Here is a 22308-nt window from a genome sequence, read left to right on the forward strand (position 1 = left end):
CCTTAGCGACATCTAGAATTAAATAGCTGCGCTTCTGCTGCTTGTCGCCATTGTGATTGATGTAACTTTTTAAAAATGAAATCTTTGAGAATGACTCCTGGCCGCAATATTGGATTTTAAATGACAAAACCTTCAATATTGTAAGAAGAGGAGCAATTTTACAGCGCCTATCTATACTTTAAAATTCAACAATTGTTTATAATAAAAAATAAAATGTGTTGTCTTATTTTAGCAATTTTGTAGCAATATTGTAGTAATTACTGTTCTAATTAAAACCTTATATAGTCGCTGTAGAGTAATGTATGGAGAATTTATATTTTCAAAAACCACCCTAAGAAATGATTGTATAAGCCCGGAGTCATTCTTAAAGTTCAATATAATTTTACATTGCAATTTGTCAGTGGCGACCTTTATTGGTTCTCATGAATTGTATGCCGTCCCATCTTGGGGATAGGCATTTTGAACAAATATTTACAAAATCGGAAAGAGCATACCCATTACCATTTTTTAAATTTAAACAATTCCAATACCCTGTCACCCTATATTAAGGCACAGCTCAAATGTAACACCCTGTATCAGTATGGGTTGAATCCTAAAAGTCGGTGTAAGGCACAGATTAACTAACAATCTGTGATAATGGGTTGAATGAGCATCGTACGAGTTGCTAATTACTACGCCTGCTCTATAGGCAACTCATGCTACGCGCGCATGATTTCAAATTGCAGGGCGCGTATCAGCATTGAATTTATAAACAAATTCAATTACTATAAAGCAGATAGTGCTTATGTTTATGAATAAACATTGGTGATAACATAAAACTGAGTGCCTGAAACCGTGGGTGACTATCTTGTTCCAAACATTTACATTTGTATGACTGAAAAGAATGTAGAGGCTGGTCCGGTTTTCTCTGCCACTTATATGAGTGAATATCTCCCAAGTTCTATAAACACATGTTACACTGCCCACATTCGATTCGTAACGCTATTCTAATCCCGACGGACCGGAACCTTGCGGCATCGGCCTACCACATTTTGCCACCCACACGTTAGTTGGGCCGTATTGCGATTATGCTGGACAATAAACGTATGAATTAGTTTCAATCACAATCGGCCATGGAATTATTTCTTGAAGAAATACGTTGTAAACTGTAATTTCCAAATAAAATACAATTTTTTTTATAGTATTTGGTATCGCCGATTTTGTAATTTTTTCTCCATCTAGTGACATCAAAATCCAATATGGCGTCCATAATAAATTAGAAAGTTAGTGTGATTTACTCGAAACCCACAAGTCATGAATATTTTATTAAGCCGAGATAAAATCCCTAAGAGTTTGTTAAAAGTGATATCGTTGAAAATAAATGAACGCCAGCGCATGTTCGAAAATGACATTTTTCGGTTTTATGGCCATAACTTTGCTATTTATAGAGCAATAGAGTCACAAGAAATTATGAATACGATAATTAATCAGCATAAAATTCTCATTTAGCCGACTTAGTATCTCTTACGTTACGGTTTACGAAGTGAAAAAAAATTCACCCTGTATATAAATTGAGTTGAGTAGGTTTATATTTTGTAAAGGAACTATAAAACCATTAGCTATAGTTCCCCGATGGGGCATGAATACGTTCTAGGTGGGTCTGAACCCCGCTTGGCTATGGACCTGTTTTGTTTATCAAAATTTGTTTTGAAATAAAAAAAGCTCTGTATAGTGTGTTAGTTAGCTCATCCTGTATATGTTGACAACTGTTGCTATCTTCAATGCTGTTGTCGTTATCGCAAAAAAATACAAAACAACAGTCAACCACATATGTTGTACTTGTCCTTGCTTTTAAGGTGCTCTAATTAAATGTCCATGATATCATATTATTTTGCAAAGGATGCTGATGTCTCTGGTTCTTGGTGCAGATGCGTAAACAGCTTGCCGAAGAGAGACCGAAACTTTCATAGCGTTTTACAATGCAAATGTGGCGAAGAGAAACCAATACACAAGTGGAATTGGGAAGTTGACTCTCAGTTATCTATCCCTAACGTTGTCTTATCCAATAACAATCTCGATGTTCTATTCCATCCGACGTACAGTTCGGGTACGGCTGCCGTTAAGGGCAACCTTCCCTTGCAACAAAACGTTCACCACTACTGGGAGATTAAGATATTAACCAATCTTTACGGGACCGACGTTGTAGGTGATATATCTTCGATTTAAATGTAGTTATTAACGTTGGTCATTGTAGATGATCGGGGTGGGCACTTCGAGAATGGTCTTGTCCGAATGGCAGTTGCGATTTTCTAGTATGTTAGGCTGCAATAGGGAGTCCTGGGGTTTTTCGTACACCGGTTTCATTCAGCATAACTGTCTCACTCGATCTTACGGTTCCTGTTTTACAATGGGTAGTTTAATTGGTGTATACCTTGATATGTGGACTGGTACTTTACATTACTACTTGAATCGGAGACCTTTAGGTGATCTTCAGCATTCTTCCAAGTCTGTGTCTTACTTCGCTTGCTTACAGGAGTCGCATTTACAAATGTTAAAAAATGCGACCTATACCCCATGGTTTGCTCAACGGCCGCTCATTCCGCCATGCGCATCACGTGCTCATTATCCGAGCCACCGTCATTGCAAATAGACTGTCTAAAACTCATTGCCAAATATCCGACGCTAGTCAGGCAATTTTGGAGTATTCCCGGTATAGCGACAATGTTGGAGAAGAAGTATTTTTGGCTCATTCCTCCACTGCCAGTAAAAAGTATTTGGTAAATATTTACGTGGGACGGTTGTATACACGAATTTTTAGGCGAGTGCAAGTTGGAATTGGAGGATGAGTGTGTGTTGTCGACCAAATTGATCAATCAGCATTACGAATTACAAATGCGGAGGAGAATGGATTATTTGAGGAATTAGTAAATTTAATACTTTCGTTTAAATTGCCTTTGCTTTAATAAAATGAATAATTTTTTAGTTTAGTTTCCTAAAACTACCAGGGGCGTTCAGAAAGTAAGGGGAATTATTATAGTTCGTGACTTGGGTTTGAAGAGGAAAGTATTTTTTTATTATGTTCCTGAAGGATGATAAAATTAAGGAGAAGGAAGCAGTGAGGAGTGATCGTAAAGTGAAGCCCAAATTAGTTTGTTGTTTTACGGAAATCTAACCTATAATTACCTGTGAAATGATATTCCTTGGTGTGTTTTTTGGCTATCACTTCCGTGCACTACAATGTACCATTGTCCAATAATGTTATTAATCGCACACTACGAGACTTGAAGGATCGCATAAACACGAAAATGCAAAAAAGTAAACAAACTTTGTGTCCGAAAATATGGCCGCCACAGGCTTCAACGCACAGCATGGCTCCTGATAGGATATTATCAGTCCCCTTTCTTAGTGGATAAAATGTTCAGCTGCATTTATTCTTTACTACTGGTAGCTTAGACGTGCTTTTATGAACTCGACGATTTTTATTTGTTAAAGAAAATGCATCAACATATTTGTATCACATTTTGCTTAAAAAAGATGAAATAAAGTGCAACAAAGTGTGTGAAATGTCAACAATAAAGGCCTATGGTGAGTCTGCTATGAGAAAAACAAAGATAATATAATCGTTTCCATCAAGATGGTGTAAGAACACCAAGAATTAAATAGAACAATGAAGTAAATTCAGAAACTATGGTCTCTTAGTAACCGAGCGCCCAAATTAAAACGCTTCCAGATACAGTGTTCAGCAAAGCTGTTTCACTTCACAAATATACGGTGTGGTCATAACTTCGGGTATGAATTTCAAGGAAAAAACTAATTGACATCTACTCTTACTGTTAAAGAGAGACTTGTCCGCCCACTCAAACCTATTAAAATGTCAATTTAACATCTGTTATAAAATACATTTTTTTAAACGAAATTTCGGGTTATTTTTTGAAACGCATCGTATACTGGGTGACTCTCGAAGCTAGTTCGCCTCTGTATACTTTTTCAATTGTTTTCTGTCACTTCCGGTTGAGCTGGAAATTGGATTAATTTTTTATTTTTAAATGCGACACCCTGTATTTGACATTCTGAGTGCATAATGACAATTCTCTTGTAATTTTTTTTGTTAAAAATCTCTCAATGCTGTCTTGTAGAGCTCAAAAAGTGGCAATGAGAAAGTGTTTTTTATTTTTCTGTATCTGCTCAAATAACATCAGAAAACCAAATTTCATTCCTTTGCCTGAAAGAATTAACAATTACCCGGGGTGAACCGCTTTTGAAAATCACTCGACGGTATGCGCAGTACCCAAAAATCATATTTGTGTATGCATATTGCTCTAGAAAATACGCGATAGGTATTTAGAGGTTCCACCCTGTCTATACAACTTACGATGATGCACACATTTTTTAGAGCGGCCAACCACGTAATTTTAGAAGGGGAAAAGCTGTCGACGCCCTCTCTAGAGCACCAACACTTGCTACATCACGGCATCTTTTCGTCACGAAAGCGTCGTGCAGTTTTTGTTTGTTGTTATTTAATACAAGTAGTAATCTTTGCATTTCTTTAAAATTTATTTGTGTTTTGTATGTAACATTTTATATTCTGTAATAATTTGCCATCTTTCTTTTTGAGATTTACATGGTTTAACCTCAATGCAGAATCAGGTGTGTGTTTGTGTACTGACTTTGTTTGTAAATTAACACTCTGTGAAGCGACGGTCACGGGGATGGTAAAAACTGTAACCATATGAGTTACGACACTTAATGCTGGGACTGCTCTTAACTATAAGCCCAATGACCACCCGAATGACTACTCCCTCCAAAACTAAACAGATCCCGCTTAAATTTGAAATCGAAAAGTGGCACATGATCAAACATGTAACGTAGAACCCCCTTACGTTAGTTGTAAACAACGCTATGACCTAAAGTCCTAAACCAGAGAAAATTGTATTTCCTCTATGTCTAAAGTCATCAACTACAATATACTCCTAACTGGAAGGGAAACAAAACAAACATATTTTTAGTGAAGCCAAACGAGTAGTGGTGTCTTCAATAGGAAAATTGCCCCCCCAATTCCAATTAATTTGGCATCTCCAAAGTACCGTAGTCTAAACTGTAGGGTTACTCTTTCCTTAGACAGCAATTTCATAAAATCGACACATAAAGGAACAAATTTAGTCACATTCGGACACTACTAAATTTACAAAACATGAACAGTACATGTTATTTAATAATTAAATAATTCTGACAGATTTAAAAAAGCCTTAACTCTCTACTCATAAACATCTTCTCGATCCGCGACGTATCTAACAATATCCTTAGGTCGGTGCAATTTTTCTGCATCCATATCGGGTATTTCAAAGCCGAACTCGTCCTCAATCGCCATTATAACTTCAACATGATCTAAGGAGTCCAAACCGAGGTCGTTCATAAAGTGCGACTCCAAACTGAGCTGAAATACAATACCGATTAGTGAGAGTGTAGTATAAAAAGAGACTGCCATGGTACCACTAGTTAGAGAATTCATACCTTACAAGGATCGACTTTGTCGTAAAGACGAAGTACCAATAAAACACGTTCTGATATAAAGTCTAAAGTTAGGGGCGGTTTCGCGCTGTAACTCCTCACTAGTGGCACAGACAGCCTCTGTAACGCAAAGAAGAAAAAATGTAAATACCTTATCAGCAGTGACCTTATCGTATGCACAGCACACTTTGATTACACGCTCTTCAATCTCTTTAACTGACGGTTTCGATTTAATTATTTGCGGTGAATAGAATCGTGCCTGATACTGAGACAAAGAGGTTAGGTGTTACATAACAGCTTAAGAGGCAAAAAATGCTCATTTTCCACTAGTTAATTAGACACTTACCTGTTTTGATATTAGATCTGTTTGAGGTCTATCAACGTTTTGACTTTGCAGGCGCTGGAGTCCTACAATGGCAGGCCTGGAGTACGACCTTATACGAAGCGACCTAACAGCGATTGAGCGGAAATTTCTTGCAATTGTAGACATTTTTACACTTTTTTAAAATGACCCCAAAATTCTACAATTTTGATACCTTTATTTCTCGATTTCACAATTAAAATAGCATGTATCGGTCGGTATTCGTACCCTATCGGACGATTTGCGTACCACACTATCAATACAACGGAGGCGGCAATTTTAAATTATTGGGCGCATTCAGTTGTACACTATCAGATTTTAGATAAATATTCGGTTTGCTATCAAGTGATAAGGCGCTTTCTTTCGACTACTTCGCAATCATGATTTCGAGATCGTGATTAGTAGAATCACGTTTTACGAAAGAACGCGCGAATTTAAATTAAAGTATGGTTAAGTTTACGGAGTAGACATTTGCATTCGAATTAGGTATTTTTTGTTTGGATTATGAAAATAATTTAAATACAAGTGGAAGTACTTGCACGATTATGCTCCTCTTCAGTTACGAAAATTGACTAAACTAATATTTTAGCAAAAATATCCTTGCATTTATAGGTTTAGGTTAGGAGTTCGTGATCATAAAACTTTTATGTTCAGTTTGTTCACGATTTTAGCAATCATATTATAAGATCACACTTCGAAAGAACGTGATTTGACAATCCAAACGCGTTTGGATCACCGAAAGAAAGCGCCTCTTGTTTACAATGAACGTATACAAGAAATACATAAAACCTAAAATTTCGCAAAGTTGAACTGTATAGAAACATACGAAGGTGTTTATAATGAACGTAATTTTTACGTACGTATACGTAAGCGATATGAGTCTTGCGCATAGTCGCAAAAGTTGAAAATGGGGATTGAGGCAAAGAATACTTAATAATTATTAGTTACTCTTTGATTGAGGGATAATCTTGCCACCCTCGCAATCTTGGAAACAGACTAAGTTGGGATTGTGGGGATACTCTTGCTACCCTCGCGAACGGAAAAACAAGCGATACTTTTCCTTTCTTCTCTGGTCAGCCAGGAGGTGAAAAATGCAAAGGTGTCTTGTTGAAGCGAGAACCAGTTGGAGAGAGCGACGGCGCAATCAAATTCGGACGTTGTCAAATTTCGTCAAGGTAACGTTGTCCCCAAACGTGTGTGTTTGCGATTGCGCGCGGTGTGGTCAAAGTAAAACATTAAAATATTGCAAGAAAAAAAAAAGGAAATTTATAGGGACGTAACACACATTTCAAATTTAGATCAGAATCCCGGGGTACATACTACTACGCATAAATTGGTACTATTTGAAGTATACAAAACAACTCCCCTCTGCTTTCTCCCTTCCTCAGTCAGGTCAGGTCAGGAGAATGAGTTCGTAAATGAATAAATAAGCGGAGTTGACCCATAGACAACAACGGTTGACCTAAGTTTTAGTTTATATATTATAAATTTATATAAATGCTATAATCGTTTAATGGATCTCAAACAAATAGTAATTACAATTCGATTGTATCGAAAACCCAGTACGTAATCAATAGTTATATCAAGGGGCGTCGGAAATAGTGTACCTTTGAACCTTGTGGGCTCAATAGGGCGCGTTCTGCCAATCTGTAATAGAAAACGACACAAACAAACAAACAAACAAACAAGAGAGGTAGTGAATAGCGCGGCACATAAGATATAGCGAAAACAATTTTAACTTTTGACATTGATCAGGTAAATCGTATTTAATACTCAATAAAAATCAATAATTCAACTTCGTTAACTAACCAAAAGCAAAATTTTGATTCGAACACGGATTGCTCGTACAACCGGGTATAAAAGCATAAACGCGAGCATAAACTTTACTATGCACCAATAACAGCTCTGCACGACCTCGGGCGGCAAAACAAAGAACTATTTTAATAAGATATCTATAACACTTGGATAGCCTCTAGTGGCAAAAATAAAGAACTAAGTAAAAGAACTCTACCACAAGAAGAATTGACGTTTAAACTAGTTGATTACAAAGGAAATACCTAGATGGCGACGATGGCATAAGAATGTTAAATATATATAAATATATATGGCGAAAGGTTCCACCCTGTATATACAGCTTACGACGATACATACATTTTGGAGAGTTGGCAACCATACAATTTCTAGGTGGAAAAAAGCTGCTTGCGCCACCTAGAAAGCACGAACGGGAGTTACGTTTGGCATCTTGTCTAGAATGGCGGTAGTGAACGCGTCGCTCCATAAATGTTTGTTGTTATTTTGGTGTTATTTAATGCAGGTAGTAATTTTTGCATTACTTTATATCGTATTTGTGTTTTGTTTGCCGCATTTTATATTTGTTGTGTGTTTGAATATTTGTTTTTGAAATTTACTTGGTTTAACCGCAATGCAATCATATGTGTGATACCGTTATGCTATTGTTTGTAATTGTTTACGTTTTTGGTGTAATGTTTGCTTAATTTATGTTTATTGATGTTGATTACTTGGTCTTGTCCCTGAAGTTACAGTCATATAAGTTTTGATCATTTTATTTTAATATGTGGAAATTACCGATTCGTTTAATGTATGTACTGACTTGTTGTTTGTTACTAACAATTTTCTCCGTGAATGAAGCAGTCACGGGAGGTGGAAAAAGAAACTGTAGTCTATAATTATGTGTTAGGGCACCTAATTCCGTGCACTGTCTTCGACATCCAACTGTAGGTTCGAAACCCCGAAACCAGGGGCGGACTACCCATCTTGCAGGAGCGAGATTACGCTAATCAAAGCTCTTCAGTTTAGAATCTATGTGCGTTAAATGAGTGGCGATTCAATAATTTCCACATATTTTGTTTTTAGTCAAATTTGCCTACAAGGCCATGTAGTTTTCCATCTTGCTTTCAACAAAAGGACTTTATTGTACCAAAGATGAGTCACATCCTGTACTTTTAACCCTTTCTCAGAATCTTGGTACCTGCTCCTACCTGACCCATTGTCCCCAAAAACTTGCTTTAACCTTGAGTGTAACCAAGATTGTGTATATGCATTTACTATCTTTGTTAACTACTGCTTAAACTTTTACAAAATATTTTGTTAATTAACTTTTGGACTGTTTTAATCAAACTGCAAGGTTTTTCTTACGCCGTACTCTTTTTACCCTTCGCAGTGACTTTTGCGAGAGTACGACACTTTTGGCTTTGTTTGTTTTGTTTATATTAATGTACATCAACTAAATTTCCGGGTTTTCACAATCATAATAATTACAATCATTATTAAACAAACTTTTCACAATTTCAGTGTTTTATTTAACGTTCCTTCCCTACTGTGCTTCAGGTCAAAGCGTTGTCTACAACTAACGTAAGGGGGCCCTGCCTTAGATGTTTGATCACGTGCCACTTTTCAAATTTAAGCGGGATCTTGTTTAGTTTTAGAGGGAATAGTCATTCGGGTGGCCATTTTTAAACGTTGCCGGGTTTATTTTATTTCCGTGTTTTTGTAGTGTGAAGTTAGCGTAGAACCTGGGGGTTAAGTACACTACAATGGAATATTAATCGGTAAGAAAATAGCGTTATACAACATGACCGCTGAAAAAACATCACTCTATAGATTCTCACTACCATAGATATGAGCAATATGTCCTTTAGCGTAACTCGGTAACAGCCGCGTTTTTGACATAAATAAACGACCTTTGTTTACGTTTAGTGCACCTTGTCTCTGGAAATAATCATACCCACTATGTGGAGACGAAATGAGTTTATCAATTTTCATATTATATGTATAATTTGAACAAATCTTCTAAAATACAAACGCTGTGCGCATGACATCAATTGCAATTAGTGTACAAATTAGCGCAGAACTTTGGAATTAAGTGTAATTTCTAATTGATTCCTTGTGAACGATATAATGTCGATGGTATGTGCAAACTTCTACGTTAAGTGTACGCATTAGTTGGTAATTACTAATTCTTACATTTTTAGTTAACAAACCAATGAATTGACCTCTCCATGTACATCATATTTAGGAACACCCTGTATATAAAACAAAGAGTGTGGTTTGGGAAGTAAAACGAAAACTGCCAGTCACTTTGAATTCGATTTGCAGTTAAATTAAAAACCTAATCCATTTCAGCAAAATTCAATATTTACTTAAGACTGTAGTCATTTGATATCAATTAGCATTTGAAAATAGGCGGGAAATTGTCAGCGCATAGTGTACATTTGACCTACTCCACTAGTATTCGCTTTTGTGTACGACAAACTATAGATATCGTTTTTTCTTAATGTTAGTGTGTTTATTATTGACAAAAATAGCATTCGTTTTCTGCCAAACTGAAATCGTTGCCATAAAAGGGCAATTCGGGAACGTTGCCACGGGATATAATAATCATTAAACCAACACATGTTTAGTGTAACTAATTCGATATATGTGCAACTAACACCTATTTGTATTAAAAATTCGCAATGAACCCTACGAGGTGCATCGTACCGAAATGTAAAAACACGGCCGGCGTTCCGTTTCCAAAGGATTTAGAAGTGAGGGAGAAGTGGTTGGAAGGGTTGGAACTTAACAATTCCACAATCAAACAGAGCAGCTTCGTTTGTTTGTCGCATTTTGCACCCGCCGACTTGAGAGATGATGATTACAGTAAAAGTAGGTAAAATGTCGCGCCTAAAGAGACACTCAGTGGACTGTTTTAGGTCGTCGCCCCATTCAGAGACTAAAACGGGGGGCAATACCCTCAATCTCGCACAACAATGCCGCCCTAAGCGACGACGATAGCAATTCGTTGGCCAGCGAAAGTGAAACCGACGAAAATGTCATGTGCCGTGCCTGCATGTCGGATAAAAATCTATTTACACACCTCTCCGATGACTTGGAGGACGATCTAACTATCTTTGCCGCATTTAATCTCTGTATCAGCGGTTTAAATGTAAGTAATTACCCAGTCGAAATGTGTGAGGCATGTTTCCGTTGTAGATCAACGAGGATGACGAACTTCCCAAGTATATCTGCAGGGCGTGTTTGACGACATTAAAAATTGTGTACAAATTTAGAAAAAAGTGTCTGACTTCCGAATCGATTATGAGAGCGTGCTGTTTGGGCCAGGAACGCAAGAGAACGTCAGATTCGGACACGGATCACTCCACCAAGAGGCCAAAGACTAATGAGGAGGGGGTCAGTATAAACTCGCTTTCCGAATTTGAGGTTATATACGAAGATTCGACCCATGCCGATGACGAGACTGTCGTCCCCAAAACCGAGTTGAGTATTGACGATATCGAGAGAAATATGGAGGAGATTCACGGCAATGGGGATGAAAAGGTTCGATCTGCTGGGGAGGCGAAGTCAGTCGACGGGGACGACACGGCGAAACCTGTCAGTGATAGTGACGGTGTGTCTGTAGAAGATATCCTGACGACTCTCGAGGAAGGTACTGCCGAGAGTCTGCAGCAAAATGGCAAGGAGAAGCCCGTTGTGCAGCCCTCTAAAAAGATTGTGATGAAATCGAATTTTCCTGTAAAGTACAAAAGGTCGCTGTCCCTAGGCGGGTTAAAGTTGCCCCCGGGTGTCAAGATAAAGCCTTTGCAGACATACACAAAGCCTGGTGTGTACCCGGCCGTTACACGGTATGGCGTTTATGAGAGTGTGTTTATTCAAGCCGATGAGTATATTTTTGAAATTGGCTTAACCAAAGGTGATATGAGGTAAGTATAGATCTAGCCTGCCCCTAAGATTGTTTTTGTCTCCGAATTTTGAAATTGTTTCTTTCAATTTAGAAAGTACATAATAAGTAGCTTTGTTATAGGTAATAGTTTTGAGTGCAGGCATATTTCAGAGAGATGTCAAATTTTCAAACCATTTTTAAAATACATGGTTTTTCTACATGTGGAGAATACATTAAAAAAAAGCCTTTAGCTATTAGCAATTTCTTAATTTATTCTAGAATTTAATGTAGAATTTTTGTACAGGGTGTAACAGGTAAATTTAAAGACCTTGGGTGGGAGAAGGATAGTGCTTAGGCAAAGATGCACTGGATACATCTCGGGATACACATACTTGAAGAAAGTGATTAGTGAAGCAAATTTAATTTGTTTGCCCACCAGTAACATGGCCGCCTACCGTTCATTGGCGTCCCAATAGGTACATATCGTAAATACAAACGTATTTAGTTGAAATTGTAAACAATATACTCTTCTCCACAACACAACAAGTGAAATGATTCGCGATTCACATTAACACTAGAGGCGCTGGTGTAATTTACAAATGGGGTGTATAGGTGGTACCTATTGGGTAATATTGGGTTATTCTTGCAGATTTTTAAGTGAAATTGTACTAATTTGAAAGTGAATTGAGCCTTGAAAATTTTATCCCATCTAAAAGACCTTTTTCTTAAGAACTCTAGACTGTCTTGAATTAGCTTGAACACGTAATTAACTTAATTTTCTAATTACAAATAAAGGATCATAATTTATCATTCAATTTCTAGTGCACTCATACAACTTTACAACTCACCAACATTCCCTTACGTCGATTAAACTTAAAAACGACCTTTCTATTCGTTGACAATTACACTGACCACAATTTAAACAGTAGGTATTCTTCGATTTAAACTTTTATTATTATTTGTGGCATTCCTACCTAATTGCAAGTGCACGTACCTATCGAATTTGGTTCATAACCGCTTAGTAAAGAGTAGGCGCAATAAATACTTTTTTAATAACGTAAAACTGGAATTATCAAAACAAAAATCATTAGTCAAAAACAGTAAAACTGGCAGACAGGGCTACTATTACGTTTCATGGCAAAAAAATAATTGAACGCCAGCCACAAATGAAGTTCCTTCAACAGTAGTAGATATACAATGCGGATCCTGGACGAGTTCAAGGTCGCTCGCCACCTGGTGTTGACCTTAAAAAGTAGGTCAAGGTCAGGGCGTGACTGGGAAATAGGCAAAGGTGAAAGTTGAGTGACCCGTGTCGGTGACCTTGGAAATTAGGTCAAGGTGAAAGTCGCGTGCCGCGTGGGCGGTGACCTCATTCTAAATGTCATCCGAGGTCATTGGCCCCATTAATTTCCAAGGTCATCCGAGGCCATTGACCCCCAAATTAATTTTCAAGGTCATCCGAGGCCATTGACACCATACATTTCAAGGTCGTCCGAGGTCATTGATCCCAATAATTTTCAAGGTCGTCCGAGGGCGGTTACTTATAATAGACTTTTTTTGCAATCCTAACGTACTCGCATAGTAATTCTATTTGACTGTAGTTGTATGCCCTTGAGAGTGTAATCAGACACCACATAAAAATGAGGTAATTGATCTTGGATGATCTCGAACATGTAATTTGACACCACACAAATGGGGACAATGACCTTGGATGACCTCAAGAATGTAATTGGCCATCACACAAGATGAGGTCATTGAACTTCTATGACCTTCAAAACATAATTTGATACCACAAAGGGTTCATTGTCCTCGGACGACCTTGAGAATGAAATTACACCCCACATAAAAATGTGGCCATCGACTTTGGCTGACTTTGAGAATGCAATTAGAGATGCCATTGACCTCAGATGACCTTGAGAAACTATCCTTGCTCTTTAACGTCTAATTACATTGATTGCCAATGGAATTTTTGCAAGTGTATTTAGTTTTACAGTTGTAAAAACTAAAAAATTGGTTACTTTTGGCCATTGTAAATAAACAACATGGCGGTCTTATTCCACCAATAGTAATTACAATGTGTTGCCACCAGAGGACTAATCTCCATCGCGAATACGTCGTAATGTATGCATCTTTTCCGTTCATTATACTGTTATAGAAGTACAATGGAGGTACGCCACTGGCCAAGATAAGCGAACAGCTGATGGAATAAACAAATAGTAAACACAGTTTTGACCACCGAGAATATGGCCGCCACACGAAAATTTGCCCTAACGCTCTGCGCTCTGCATTGCTCTTGATAGAATATTATCAGTCTCCTTTCTTCCGCCTAATAAAAAAGTAAAACACAGTTTTGACCACCAAGAATATGGTCTCTACACGAAAACTTGCTTCATTTGCGCGTAAGCGTCCAGAAAAGCCCCTTATAATTAGCGGTTATGTTTATGTACACGTTTCGTTTGTGCATGCGTTTACTGGCTCGATAGAGCCGTGTCGTGCTCACGCACGTGTGCTCATTGAGGTCTTATGGCCACGCATTCGTATTGTAGCGAATATTCTAGAAATCATGATAGACATTGAGGCGCAATAAAAATTAGTCATCGGCGATAAGAAACGAAAGCGGATGTGGAAAATAGGACGTGTTTATTCGAAAACATTCTAGAAGATTCAGGAGTGTTTGAGAACTTTCGAGAAATATGTGCTTCAGTCAGTTCCAATACCGTTGCGAAGTGAAGAATTAGTCTCCCACTCGTGTTATGTTATAAATTGTGAGTGATAAATAATAATTACTGTTATAAATTAATCAATTTCAAGACTGTTGTAAATTCATTGCTAATTAGTTGTAAATAAATAAATCACGATATTAAATTTACGTTACAGAATTACCTACCGTATTCTATTCCAGTGTGCCTGACTGGTGTTATGTTTTGCAGCATTTGTTTGATCTTTTGATTCAGTTACAAAACTTGCATATGGTGCGCTCTGCATAATTTTGCCGTTTTTCAAATGTTTTTTCGTGAGATACTTCCACACAACAGTTGGATCCATGTTAAAATATTCTCTGACGAGGAGTACTGCACAACTGAGCAGGCCAGGACACGAAAAATCGCAAAGCGTGCTGTAAAAAATAACAGAAGAAAGACTTCAACGTGTGTTAATTAGAAGTGTATGGCCGCTGCTATGCTACAGGCGACGCTCCGCTCCTAGGTCCCCAGTCGTGAAATATTTGACGGCGTGTCTCAATTTCTCATCACTTATCTGAAGTAGAAAAGTTTGAAAACTACATATAACATATTGAAACAAAATAAAAGAAAGGACATTTAATAAAAACTCAAAACCTTCCCCATGCTTTGAAACTGTTCTTCATGGTGTTCAATTCCCATTGTATCCCATTTTGAGCTAATACCACAACATGCATATCTCCGTTTCAAATTAAAAAAAAAACGTAAACCTTCGAATGGGAAACGATCTTAAAAATTCGGGATATTGAAAAAAATAAAAAATTTCTAACTTTCAGTATTGGAAAATTCAAAAAATTGAAGAAAACCAAAAATTCGAAGAAGAGGCTTCATTAAATTTAGAGAAATTCAAAGATTCAACCGGAAAAATTTATTCAAGAGAAAAATTCTAAAAATTCAGAAAGTCAAACAAACGTAAAAATTTGAAGGGAATCGAAATTCAAAAAAATTCGGAACAATTAAAAGATTTCAGAAAAGCGAAAATTTGAAGAAGAGAATTGAAATTCAGAAAAATTTAAAAAATCGACGGTCCAGACAAATTCCTAAATTTAAGAAAACAAGAATTATATGTACGCAACTATTCGAAGGGAATTGGTGGTTTGAAAAACTCAAGAACTTATATGTATGAAAACACGTCAAATATGCACTGCGCAACAAATATGGCAAAAAGCATGAAGATATGATGAAAAATTCAATAATGCACAAAAAATCATTGAAATTTTCTCGGAAATGAAACATTTTCCCCAGCCAACATTCGTCATCTCATTTGCTGAACTTGAAAATGTGCTTGCATTATAAATCAATGCTGAACTGAATACCGTCGACGTTTTATAATTTGACAAACTTGGGCACCATATTTTTTTTTGTATTTCATTTATTTTTTTATTCTTTTCTTTTCATTTTTTTCTATTTTTATTGTTTTCTTTTGTTCTATTTCTATTTTACAATTTTTATATAATTTCAATTATTATTTGTTTATCTTTATAATTTATAAATAAAAATCTAATTGTTGCAATTAGTACCACTGGAAACTTGTTTTGTAATAGAAATGGTTTAAAAAGTGAATAAAATGCTAATCTATCTTAAATATGCACAAAAACCCAAAAAATGCAAAATATGGGCTATTTTCTTTGCGCCAATGTGATTCATTTTTGTTAGTTCGTGTAAATAATTGTTTTATTTTGAGCTGCATACAATATTTACGTAGGTATTGCATAAAAGCATGAAACCCGCTTTCTCTATGCGTCCGTCCGTCGGAGGCCTTATCCATTCCTACAGTTTTCAAGATATTTAGTTCGTTCTTCTTGCATTTGGTAGTTTATACCTATGGCACTTCAACCAAGAAAAATCTTGACGATTAATATGCGCATGCGGCGCAGATTGCGCAATGTCAACTTTCTTATTTATGGAGATTTATTTGAAAACTTAACCATAGATTCCTCTAGTAAAGAAAAACATAGCGCACATAGCTATGGTCTTTTGGGAAGTACTGATCAATGCATGGAAAATGCGCTGAAGTTACTCGCCTTAGAATGAAAACCTTTTTAGATGTTTTCTTTGGGGCTTCCTGAAAGACCTACGGAACAATATTGAGGTTGAAATTGGAAGAATACCTGAAGACATGCTTGAAAGAGTACTGCAGTAGTGTGTGGATTGTTAAGGTAGACATTTTTCATTATTCTCCACTATGATAAAAATCAAATTCCAGTTTCCTAGTGTTCATTATTTTTTTGTTTCATTTCGTGCTCCAGCCTGTAGTAAAAGCAAACATAACGCATATAGTAAAAATCAGATGGCGCAGACTGTGCAATTGCCAACTTTTTTATTATTATGGTGATATTTCTGTGAAATTTTAACCAAAGATGCTTCCAGTAGGTAAAGGGAAACATCGCATATTGTAAACACCAGGTTTGCGCATGCGCTATCTTTCTTATTTGTAGTGATATTTGTATATGCTTCTAGTAAAGGTCAGCATATCGCATATTGTAAAATCAGATGTGCGTTTTTATTCACGGAGACATTTTAACCATATATGCTTCCAGTAAAGAAGAACATAGCGCATGGGTACAATTGAGGAGTAAACAATATTTTGAATTGCGCCTCAAGATTGTCTTTTTCGATTTATTTTTTATTTTATCTTTTATATTTACCTTAGTGCAACGGGAGAAGACAATATTATTTTTCTTTATTCTTGAGATGTATTTAGCATTAATTGAACGTCTGAGAAAATTGGTACAATTATAATGTGAGCAGCGGACTTTAGTTAGTAGGGGGATTTTAGAACTTCATTGAATTTCTGTGCTGTACAATTTGATTTCAAATTATTTAATTCCGTTGTACCGAAAGTAACAATTATTGATAAATACTTTAGGTTCGTGGTTCTATTTATTAAATTCTTTTTTCAAATTTCTTCTTTTTTTCCTTGTTGTAGTACATTTGGACCTACCTTCTGTACTTTTACTTCCAGGCTAGTTCAGATTAAGCGTTAAAATAGGAAAGAGTTCAATTAATTTTTCTTTCACTGAATTTAATAATTAGAAATGTTTATTCAGTAAATTTGAAAAACATTAACTCACAATTATATCCTCACTGGGCAAAAATATACAAGTAATCCTAAATAAGCAAAATCTAAATAATTAAATAACAGTTTCACTAAGACGTATAAAAATATACGGAATTCAATTTCTTTCACTGATAATTCGCGTAAAACGTAAGTGATAAAAATACAAAATTCGGAGAACGTTTTTCACTAAAAGTAACTCCTCAAAAACATTTAGCATTTCGTCTTCCAGACAATTGCGATGCGGCCTTCCCACATGTTCGGCTCAAGCCAAACAGAAGAGGCTGGAAAACGGCGATCCTGCCGCCGAGCTCGAGGTGTTATCGGCCCATAACCACCCCGCGCCCGACGAATTAATAAGGAAGAAGCAGATGTTCTTTTGCGTAATGAGGAAAAAGATGCAAACGGATAGGACGCTCAATATTCGCATTATATACGAAGACGCCTGCATTCAGTACGCAATCTGCGGTGGGTTCGCGCCCGAAGTAAAGTTTTAATTTTAGGGATCCCGAAATTAGGCAGGTGGTTCCGTTGCGCAACGTCATAAACGAGATCTGTCGGCATCAACTGATGCTTAAGATGAAGCCGGTGGCCTCGTTCGAAGAATTTTACAAGACGATCGAAATGGAGATGTTTGACAAGTTGCATTTCACGCACTCCGGCCAGCAGTTTTATCAGGACAAAATTACCGTTCGCGAAGACTCGAGTATGGCAATTCTATTTGCGAACGTCGAGACGATTCGGATGGTCTCGAAGAGCACCGTCATGTACGTCGATGCTTCCTTCAAAATTGACACGACCGAAGATTTTAAGTATCAACTTCTAACGGTACTGGTTTGGGTAGAGGAAAGCGTAAGTACTAAGTTATAAGTCAGCAAGATCTAACCGGTAATTACAGTACTATCCAATTCTCTTCGGCATCATCAATAAGAAATCCCAGTTGATATTTCGACAAATCTTCACCTATTTGCGTGATCGACTCGCACCAGAACTACGCCCGCAAGAAATCGTCACGGACTATGAAGCAAACCTATATTACGCTCTAACAGAAACGTACGTCGATTCCACTATCGGCGGATCCGTCTTCTACTACACCCAGAACATCTACAAGAAAATCTGTTCGTTAAATCTCTCGCGCGATCTGGAAACGAACTCGTACTTCCGCAACATTTACCACATGCTCCTCATGCTGCCCTTACTTCCTGTCAACACGATACTCGACGGTTTAAATAGCATCGAACTGGAAGCGAAGAATCTTAATATCACCGAACTGACGCGACCGATATTCGATCACGTTCGCACCCAGTGGATCCTCAACGTAACGCCTGAATTGTTCTGCGTGCACAAGCTCGAAAATCGCATTAACGAGAACGTGATCGCGCCTTTCAAAAAATTAAGGGATTTCCTCCTGCTGACCAAGGGAAAAATGCACAAGACGAGCATAACGGTCACGCACATAATCGAGAAGATCATCGAGTTGGAGGCGTTTTTGAATAGCACGTACTCGCGAGCCGACAAGAAATCGTTCGGTCGCGATCTGAGCAGCTTCCAAAAGAAGAACGTCCTGAGGGCGTGGCAGTTTATCGAGGACCATCCGAAGATCGAAATAAGCAATTTCTTCTCGAAGGTGCTCGGCTACATCAAGTGCATGGAGAATCAGCTGTGGATCTGGGGATTTTATCGTTACGACGGTGACACCGACGATATTTTAATAAACGCCTCACATTTTTCGATCGTCAACGGCGTCGTTACGGAGACTCTGCTCGAGGAAGAGTCGCAGGAGGAGTTCTTCGAGTACATGGAGGAGCAAGACAGTACGATAGTGATGGAGGCTGTGATCGATCAGGATGGAGTGTTGCAGACGAACGAGGAGGTCGCCGAAACAGTCGAGGTGGAGAGCAATAATAAAAACACCAAGCAGTTCGAGTCGGCGTATTTAAAATATGTGTATCAGTAATTTAATACATTTCGTTAGAATTCCTTTTGCGTTTTTCTTTTCCAGTTCCACCTCAAAGTGAGGATCATAAAGTGATTTTGGTGGAGATCTCGCGTTAGTAAGAGTATCTCGTTTGCGTTCGTTCACTTTTCAGCACAAGACCATGCCAGGGAAACCTTCTACGGGACAAAAACCCTGGCATAGGCCACACAAATACATAAAATAAATCACCTACAGCAATAAAATGCAAGAGAAAATACACATAAATAAAACATCTCAAATTGTATGATATAAATCAGATAATCAAAGTTCATAAAAACAAAATACACAAGACATCATAAATGTAGTGGAAAACCTGATAAATCAATTCAGAACAAAAACACATCAAAATACCTGTACGATCAATTTGTTTGTGTTATAAATTTGATTAGAGGTAAATGATATGGACAATAATGATCAATCTCGGTATGATAATGTGTGAATTTGGGGTAGAATGTAAGGCGGTAAACCGTCACTTTTACTAAAAATTGTAGATTGAAAGTTGAAACCCCCAAATGAGTAAAAGCATTCGCTAAATACTGGTTTAATTCCTATCAGTCTTGAGTTTATATACAACTAGTTCCACCCCCCCTCTCTCTCCCCTCCCCGTACTTTGATTAGAGCACAGAAAGAAGGGCAGTAGTTGGCAGAAAACGGTTCCTTTCGTTGAGACCTTTAATTGCAATACAATGAGAGGCACCTCCCCCTCCTCAGGCCCCGTCGCTCATTGATCTCGAAAGAGTCGCACAGGAAAGTTATAGTTTGTACAAACCAATTTATTTCGATGAGACCTTTCATTATATACCATGAAGGGTAGAACATATGTTAACCCCCCCCATTTTCTAAAGTTTAAATTGGAACCACTACTAAAGGCATGCGTGTGCAAAATCTGACACTAATTGGTTGTCGTATGTAAAAGTTATGCACGTTTTACTTTCAAAAACAGCATCTCAGGAAATAATTCGTGGGAGTGCCCACCTTTTAGACAGCGAAATTTGATGGTCGTCTGACACACCTTCAAGCTACTGCTAAAAATTCCAGGACTCTAGAACCATTCCCCTAGAAGTAGTTCGAAACGGCAGAAGTGGGTCCGGACGGACGGACGGACAAAACGCAAATAATAGCACATTTTTTTTAGTTCTTAAAAAATGCGCTAAAAAATTAAAAAAGGGATATTTTCGAACATTTTAACCCGAGATACGAGCAAAAATAAAAAAATGTTAATTGCTAAATTATCCTATATTTTTGTAGTTAACAGAGGAACAGAAAAATGTTTATTACAAAAGTTTCTTAATAATGATTGTTGAATAATCTGCCGTTTTCGTAATAAGTATACGGGGTCAGGTAAAAAATTATCGGATTTAACCTCTTTTTTTTTTAATGGAACACCCTGTGTGTTTTAAACAAAAACGATGACATATTTAATTTTCTTTTCAAAAATATAACACACCAGGTGTAAATTTCAAAATTAAGAAAGGTTTAAAAAATAAAAAGGTTGAAATGATTCAAAAAAGGTTGTTGAATTTTTTTAATTTTTTGTTAATCTTTTTGAATCAATATTGGTTTCTTAAAATTAGTGGTATATTTTAAAGAGAAAATATAATATAATTAATACATATTAATAATGTTTATTTACGGAAAAAGTCTCCTTGTAGAAAGTTCGACTTTATAAGTAACTATTACAAAGAATTCTCTTATATGAATGTCAATGAGAGATGGTGGTAAAAATCAATTAAAATATACAGTGTTCCATTTAAAAAATGAGGTCAGGTCCGATACCTTTTTTACCTGACCCCATATACTTATTTTTAACTAAGAAAATATGGGCCATTCTCAAATTAACATTTTTTAAATTTTCTTGCATACCTACCTATCTGTTAAGAGCGAGCAAATATTTTCAAATTTAGATTTTACCATTTTAAGTTTGACCCGAAAAGAGCACTTGACACCGTATCCAGGACCTTCAGATACCTTCTCGGCTGGAAGGGCCCGGCCAATTAACAATGCATAGGGATTTCGGAATGTTACCATTCACAAATGGACAAGAATTGGAGGTGCCGAGTTGTTCTCGTTTTTGTTAGCGCTGGAGCTGTGGACTTGGGTACATCAGAAACTCAAAACGGTCTCATGTGGAGAATTTCTGTAATCCTTTTTAAAAACATAACCTTTGGTTAGCGCACAAATGCTCGGAAATCGGGGCCTCAGCTGAATGGTTACTTTCGTGGAAAGCGACCCTCTATCCCCGCTCCTTTTATATTCGCGGATTAATTCGCGGGGGTCAATCAAGGTCGATTAAATTGATTGGGGGGGTCGCCCACGTGGGCGGGGGTGTTTTGGGGGATTATTTCTGGGAAATTTGATTCATTTCTTGGAATTTTGACTTAATTAATTAAAACTGGTACGATTTTGGTCTTTATTGACATTTGATTTGATTGGTGACGTCATCAATTAAATTGATTACTGTCGGATTAAATTAATTTGCGGTTTGATTGATCTAATTAATTTAATTCGCGTGTTGATTTCCCGGAATTTCTGTTTAATTAATTTAATTCGCGGTTTGATTTCCCGGAATTTCTGTTTAATTAATTTGATTCTCGGTTTAATTAATTTGATTCGCGGCTTAATTAATTTAATTCGCGGTTTGATTTCTCGGAATTTCCTCTAATTATTTAATTCGTGGGTCTATTAATTTGCTGTACAAATAATTACACATATGTGATAATTACACATGTGTAATAATTACACACAGGTAATTATACTCAAACTGAAAACAAAATGGCGGAAAAACAAAATGGCCGCCAAAGGCGGGAAATTTGAAATTTTTCCTATCTCTCTCTTACTCACTGCGTCTATTTCTCTCTTACTCATTGCGTCCATCTTTTAGCTATTCTGAAATAGAAGTTAGAAAATGAACAAGTTTTAATTATGTTTATTATGGTGCAACACTCAACAATTAACAAAAAAACATTACAATCAAAAATTAAGCGCAAATTACTCACGGAACTAATT

The 22308-nt window shown here is 37.0% G+C and overlaps 3 protein-coding genes across 5 annotated transcripts; 2 read left to right on the forward strand and 1 right to left on the reverse strand.

Moving 5' to 3' along the window:
* Positions 1-1761: 1761 nt before the first annotated feature.
* On the forward strand, positions 1762-3770 carry LOC116179607 (SPRY domain-containing SOCS box protein 3). 2 transcript variants are annotated; one of them, XR_004147006.1, is made up of 6 exons: positions 1762-2181; positions 2234-2462; positions 2513-2749; positions 2798-2903; positions 2963-3094; positions 3143-3769. XR_004147006.1 is itself a non-coding variant. In XM_031499408.1 (5 exons), exons 1-5 carry the CDS (start codon positions 1849-1851, stop codon positions 2973-2975), a joined length of 918 nt encoding a protein of 305 aa, XP_031355268.1. In that variant the 5' UTR covers positions 1762-1848; the 3' UTR covers positions 2976-3770. The 2 variants fall into 2 exon arrangements, 1 of the variants encoding a protein (XP_031355268.1); XM_031499408.1 differs by having other exon boundaries at positions 2963-3770.
* Positions 3771-5122: 1352 nt separating this feature from the next.
* LOC116179637 (acyl carrier protein, mitochondrial) lies at positions 5123-6115 on the reverse strand. 2 transcript variants are annotated; one of them, XM_031499442.1, is made up of 3 exons: positions 5834-6115; positions 5491-5607; positions 5123-5413 (listed from the first exon to the last, which is right to left on the reverse strand). In XM_031499442.1, the coding sequence occupies exons 1-3, from the start codon at positions 5975-5977 to the stop codon at positions 5234-5236; spliced, it is 441 nt and encodes a 146-aa protein (XP_031355302.1). In that variant the 5' UTR covers positions 5978-6115; the 3' UTR covers positions 5123-5233. The 2 variants fall into 2 exon arrangements, with proteins under 2 accessions (XP_031355302.1, XP_031355303.1); XM_031499443.1 differs by lacking the exon at positions 5491-5607 and adding an exon at positions 5639-5752 and having other exon boundaries at positions 5834-6113.
* Positions 6116-10031: 3916 nt separating this feature from the next.
* Positions 10032-19304, forward strand: LOC116178502. The gene is made up of 6 exons (XM_031498013.1): positions 10032-10513; positions 10561-10793; positions 10841-11568; positions 17557-17778; positions 17828-18176; positions 18223-19304. Exons 1-6 carry the CDS (start codon positions 10324-10326, stop codon positions 19279-19281), a joined length of 2781 nt encoding a protein of 926 aa, XP_031353873.1. The 5' UTR covers positions 10032-10323; the 3' UTR covers positions 19282-19304.
* Positions 19305-22308: the final 3004 nt, after the last annotated feature.

The sequence above is a fragment of the Photinus pyralis genome, unplaced genomic scaffold (genome assembly GCF_008802855.1).
Source record: "Photinus pyralis isolate 1611_PpyrPB1 unplaced genomic scaffold, Ppyr1.3 Ppyr1.4_LG8, whole genome shotgun sequence".
Taxonomy (NCBI): domain Eukaryota; kingdom Metazoa; phylum Arthropoda; class Insecta; order Coleoptera; family Lampyridae; genus Photinus; species Photinus pyralis.

Coding starts and splice junctions, on each gene's coding strand:
- LOC116179607 (XM_031499408.1), top strand. CDS start 1,849: ATGTCCATGATATCATATTATTTTGCAAAGGATGCTGATGTCTCTGGT. Junction 2,182..2,233: donor ATCTTTACGGGACCGACGTT/GTAGGTGATATA, acceptor TGGTCATTGTAG/ATGATCGGGGTGGGCACTTC. Junction 2,463..2,512: donor CTTGAATCGGAGACCTTTAG/GTGATCTTCAGC, acceptor GCTTGCTTACAG/GAGTCGCATTTACAAATGTT.
- LOC116178502 (XM_031498013.1), top strand. CDS start 10,324: ATGAACCCTACGAGGTGCATCGTACCGAAATGTAAAAACACGGCCGGC. Junction 10,514..10,560: donor AGATGATGATTACAGTAAAA/GTAGGTAAAATG, acceptor GGACTGTTTTAG/GTCGTCGCCCCATTCAGAGA. Junction 10,794..10,840: donor TCTGTATCAGCGGTTTAAAT/GTAAGTAATTAC, acceptor TTTCCGTTGTAG/ATCAACGAGGATGACGAACT.
- LOC116179637 (XM_031499442.1), bottom strand. CDS start 5,977: ATGTCTACAATTGCAAGAAATTTCCGCTCAATCGCTGTTAGGTCGCTT. Junction 5,608..5,833: donor CAGATCTAATATCAAAACAG/GTAAGTGTCTAA, acceptor TTTGCGTTACAG/AGGCTGTCTGTGCCACTAGT. Junction 5,414..5,490: donor ACAAAGTCGATCCTTGTAAG/GTATGAATTCTC, acceptor ATTGTATTTCAG/CTCAGTTTGGAGTCGCACTT.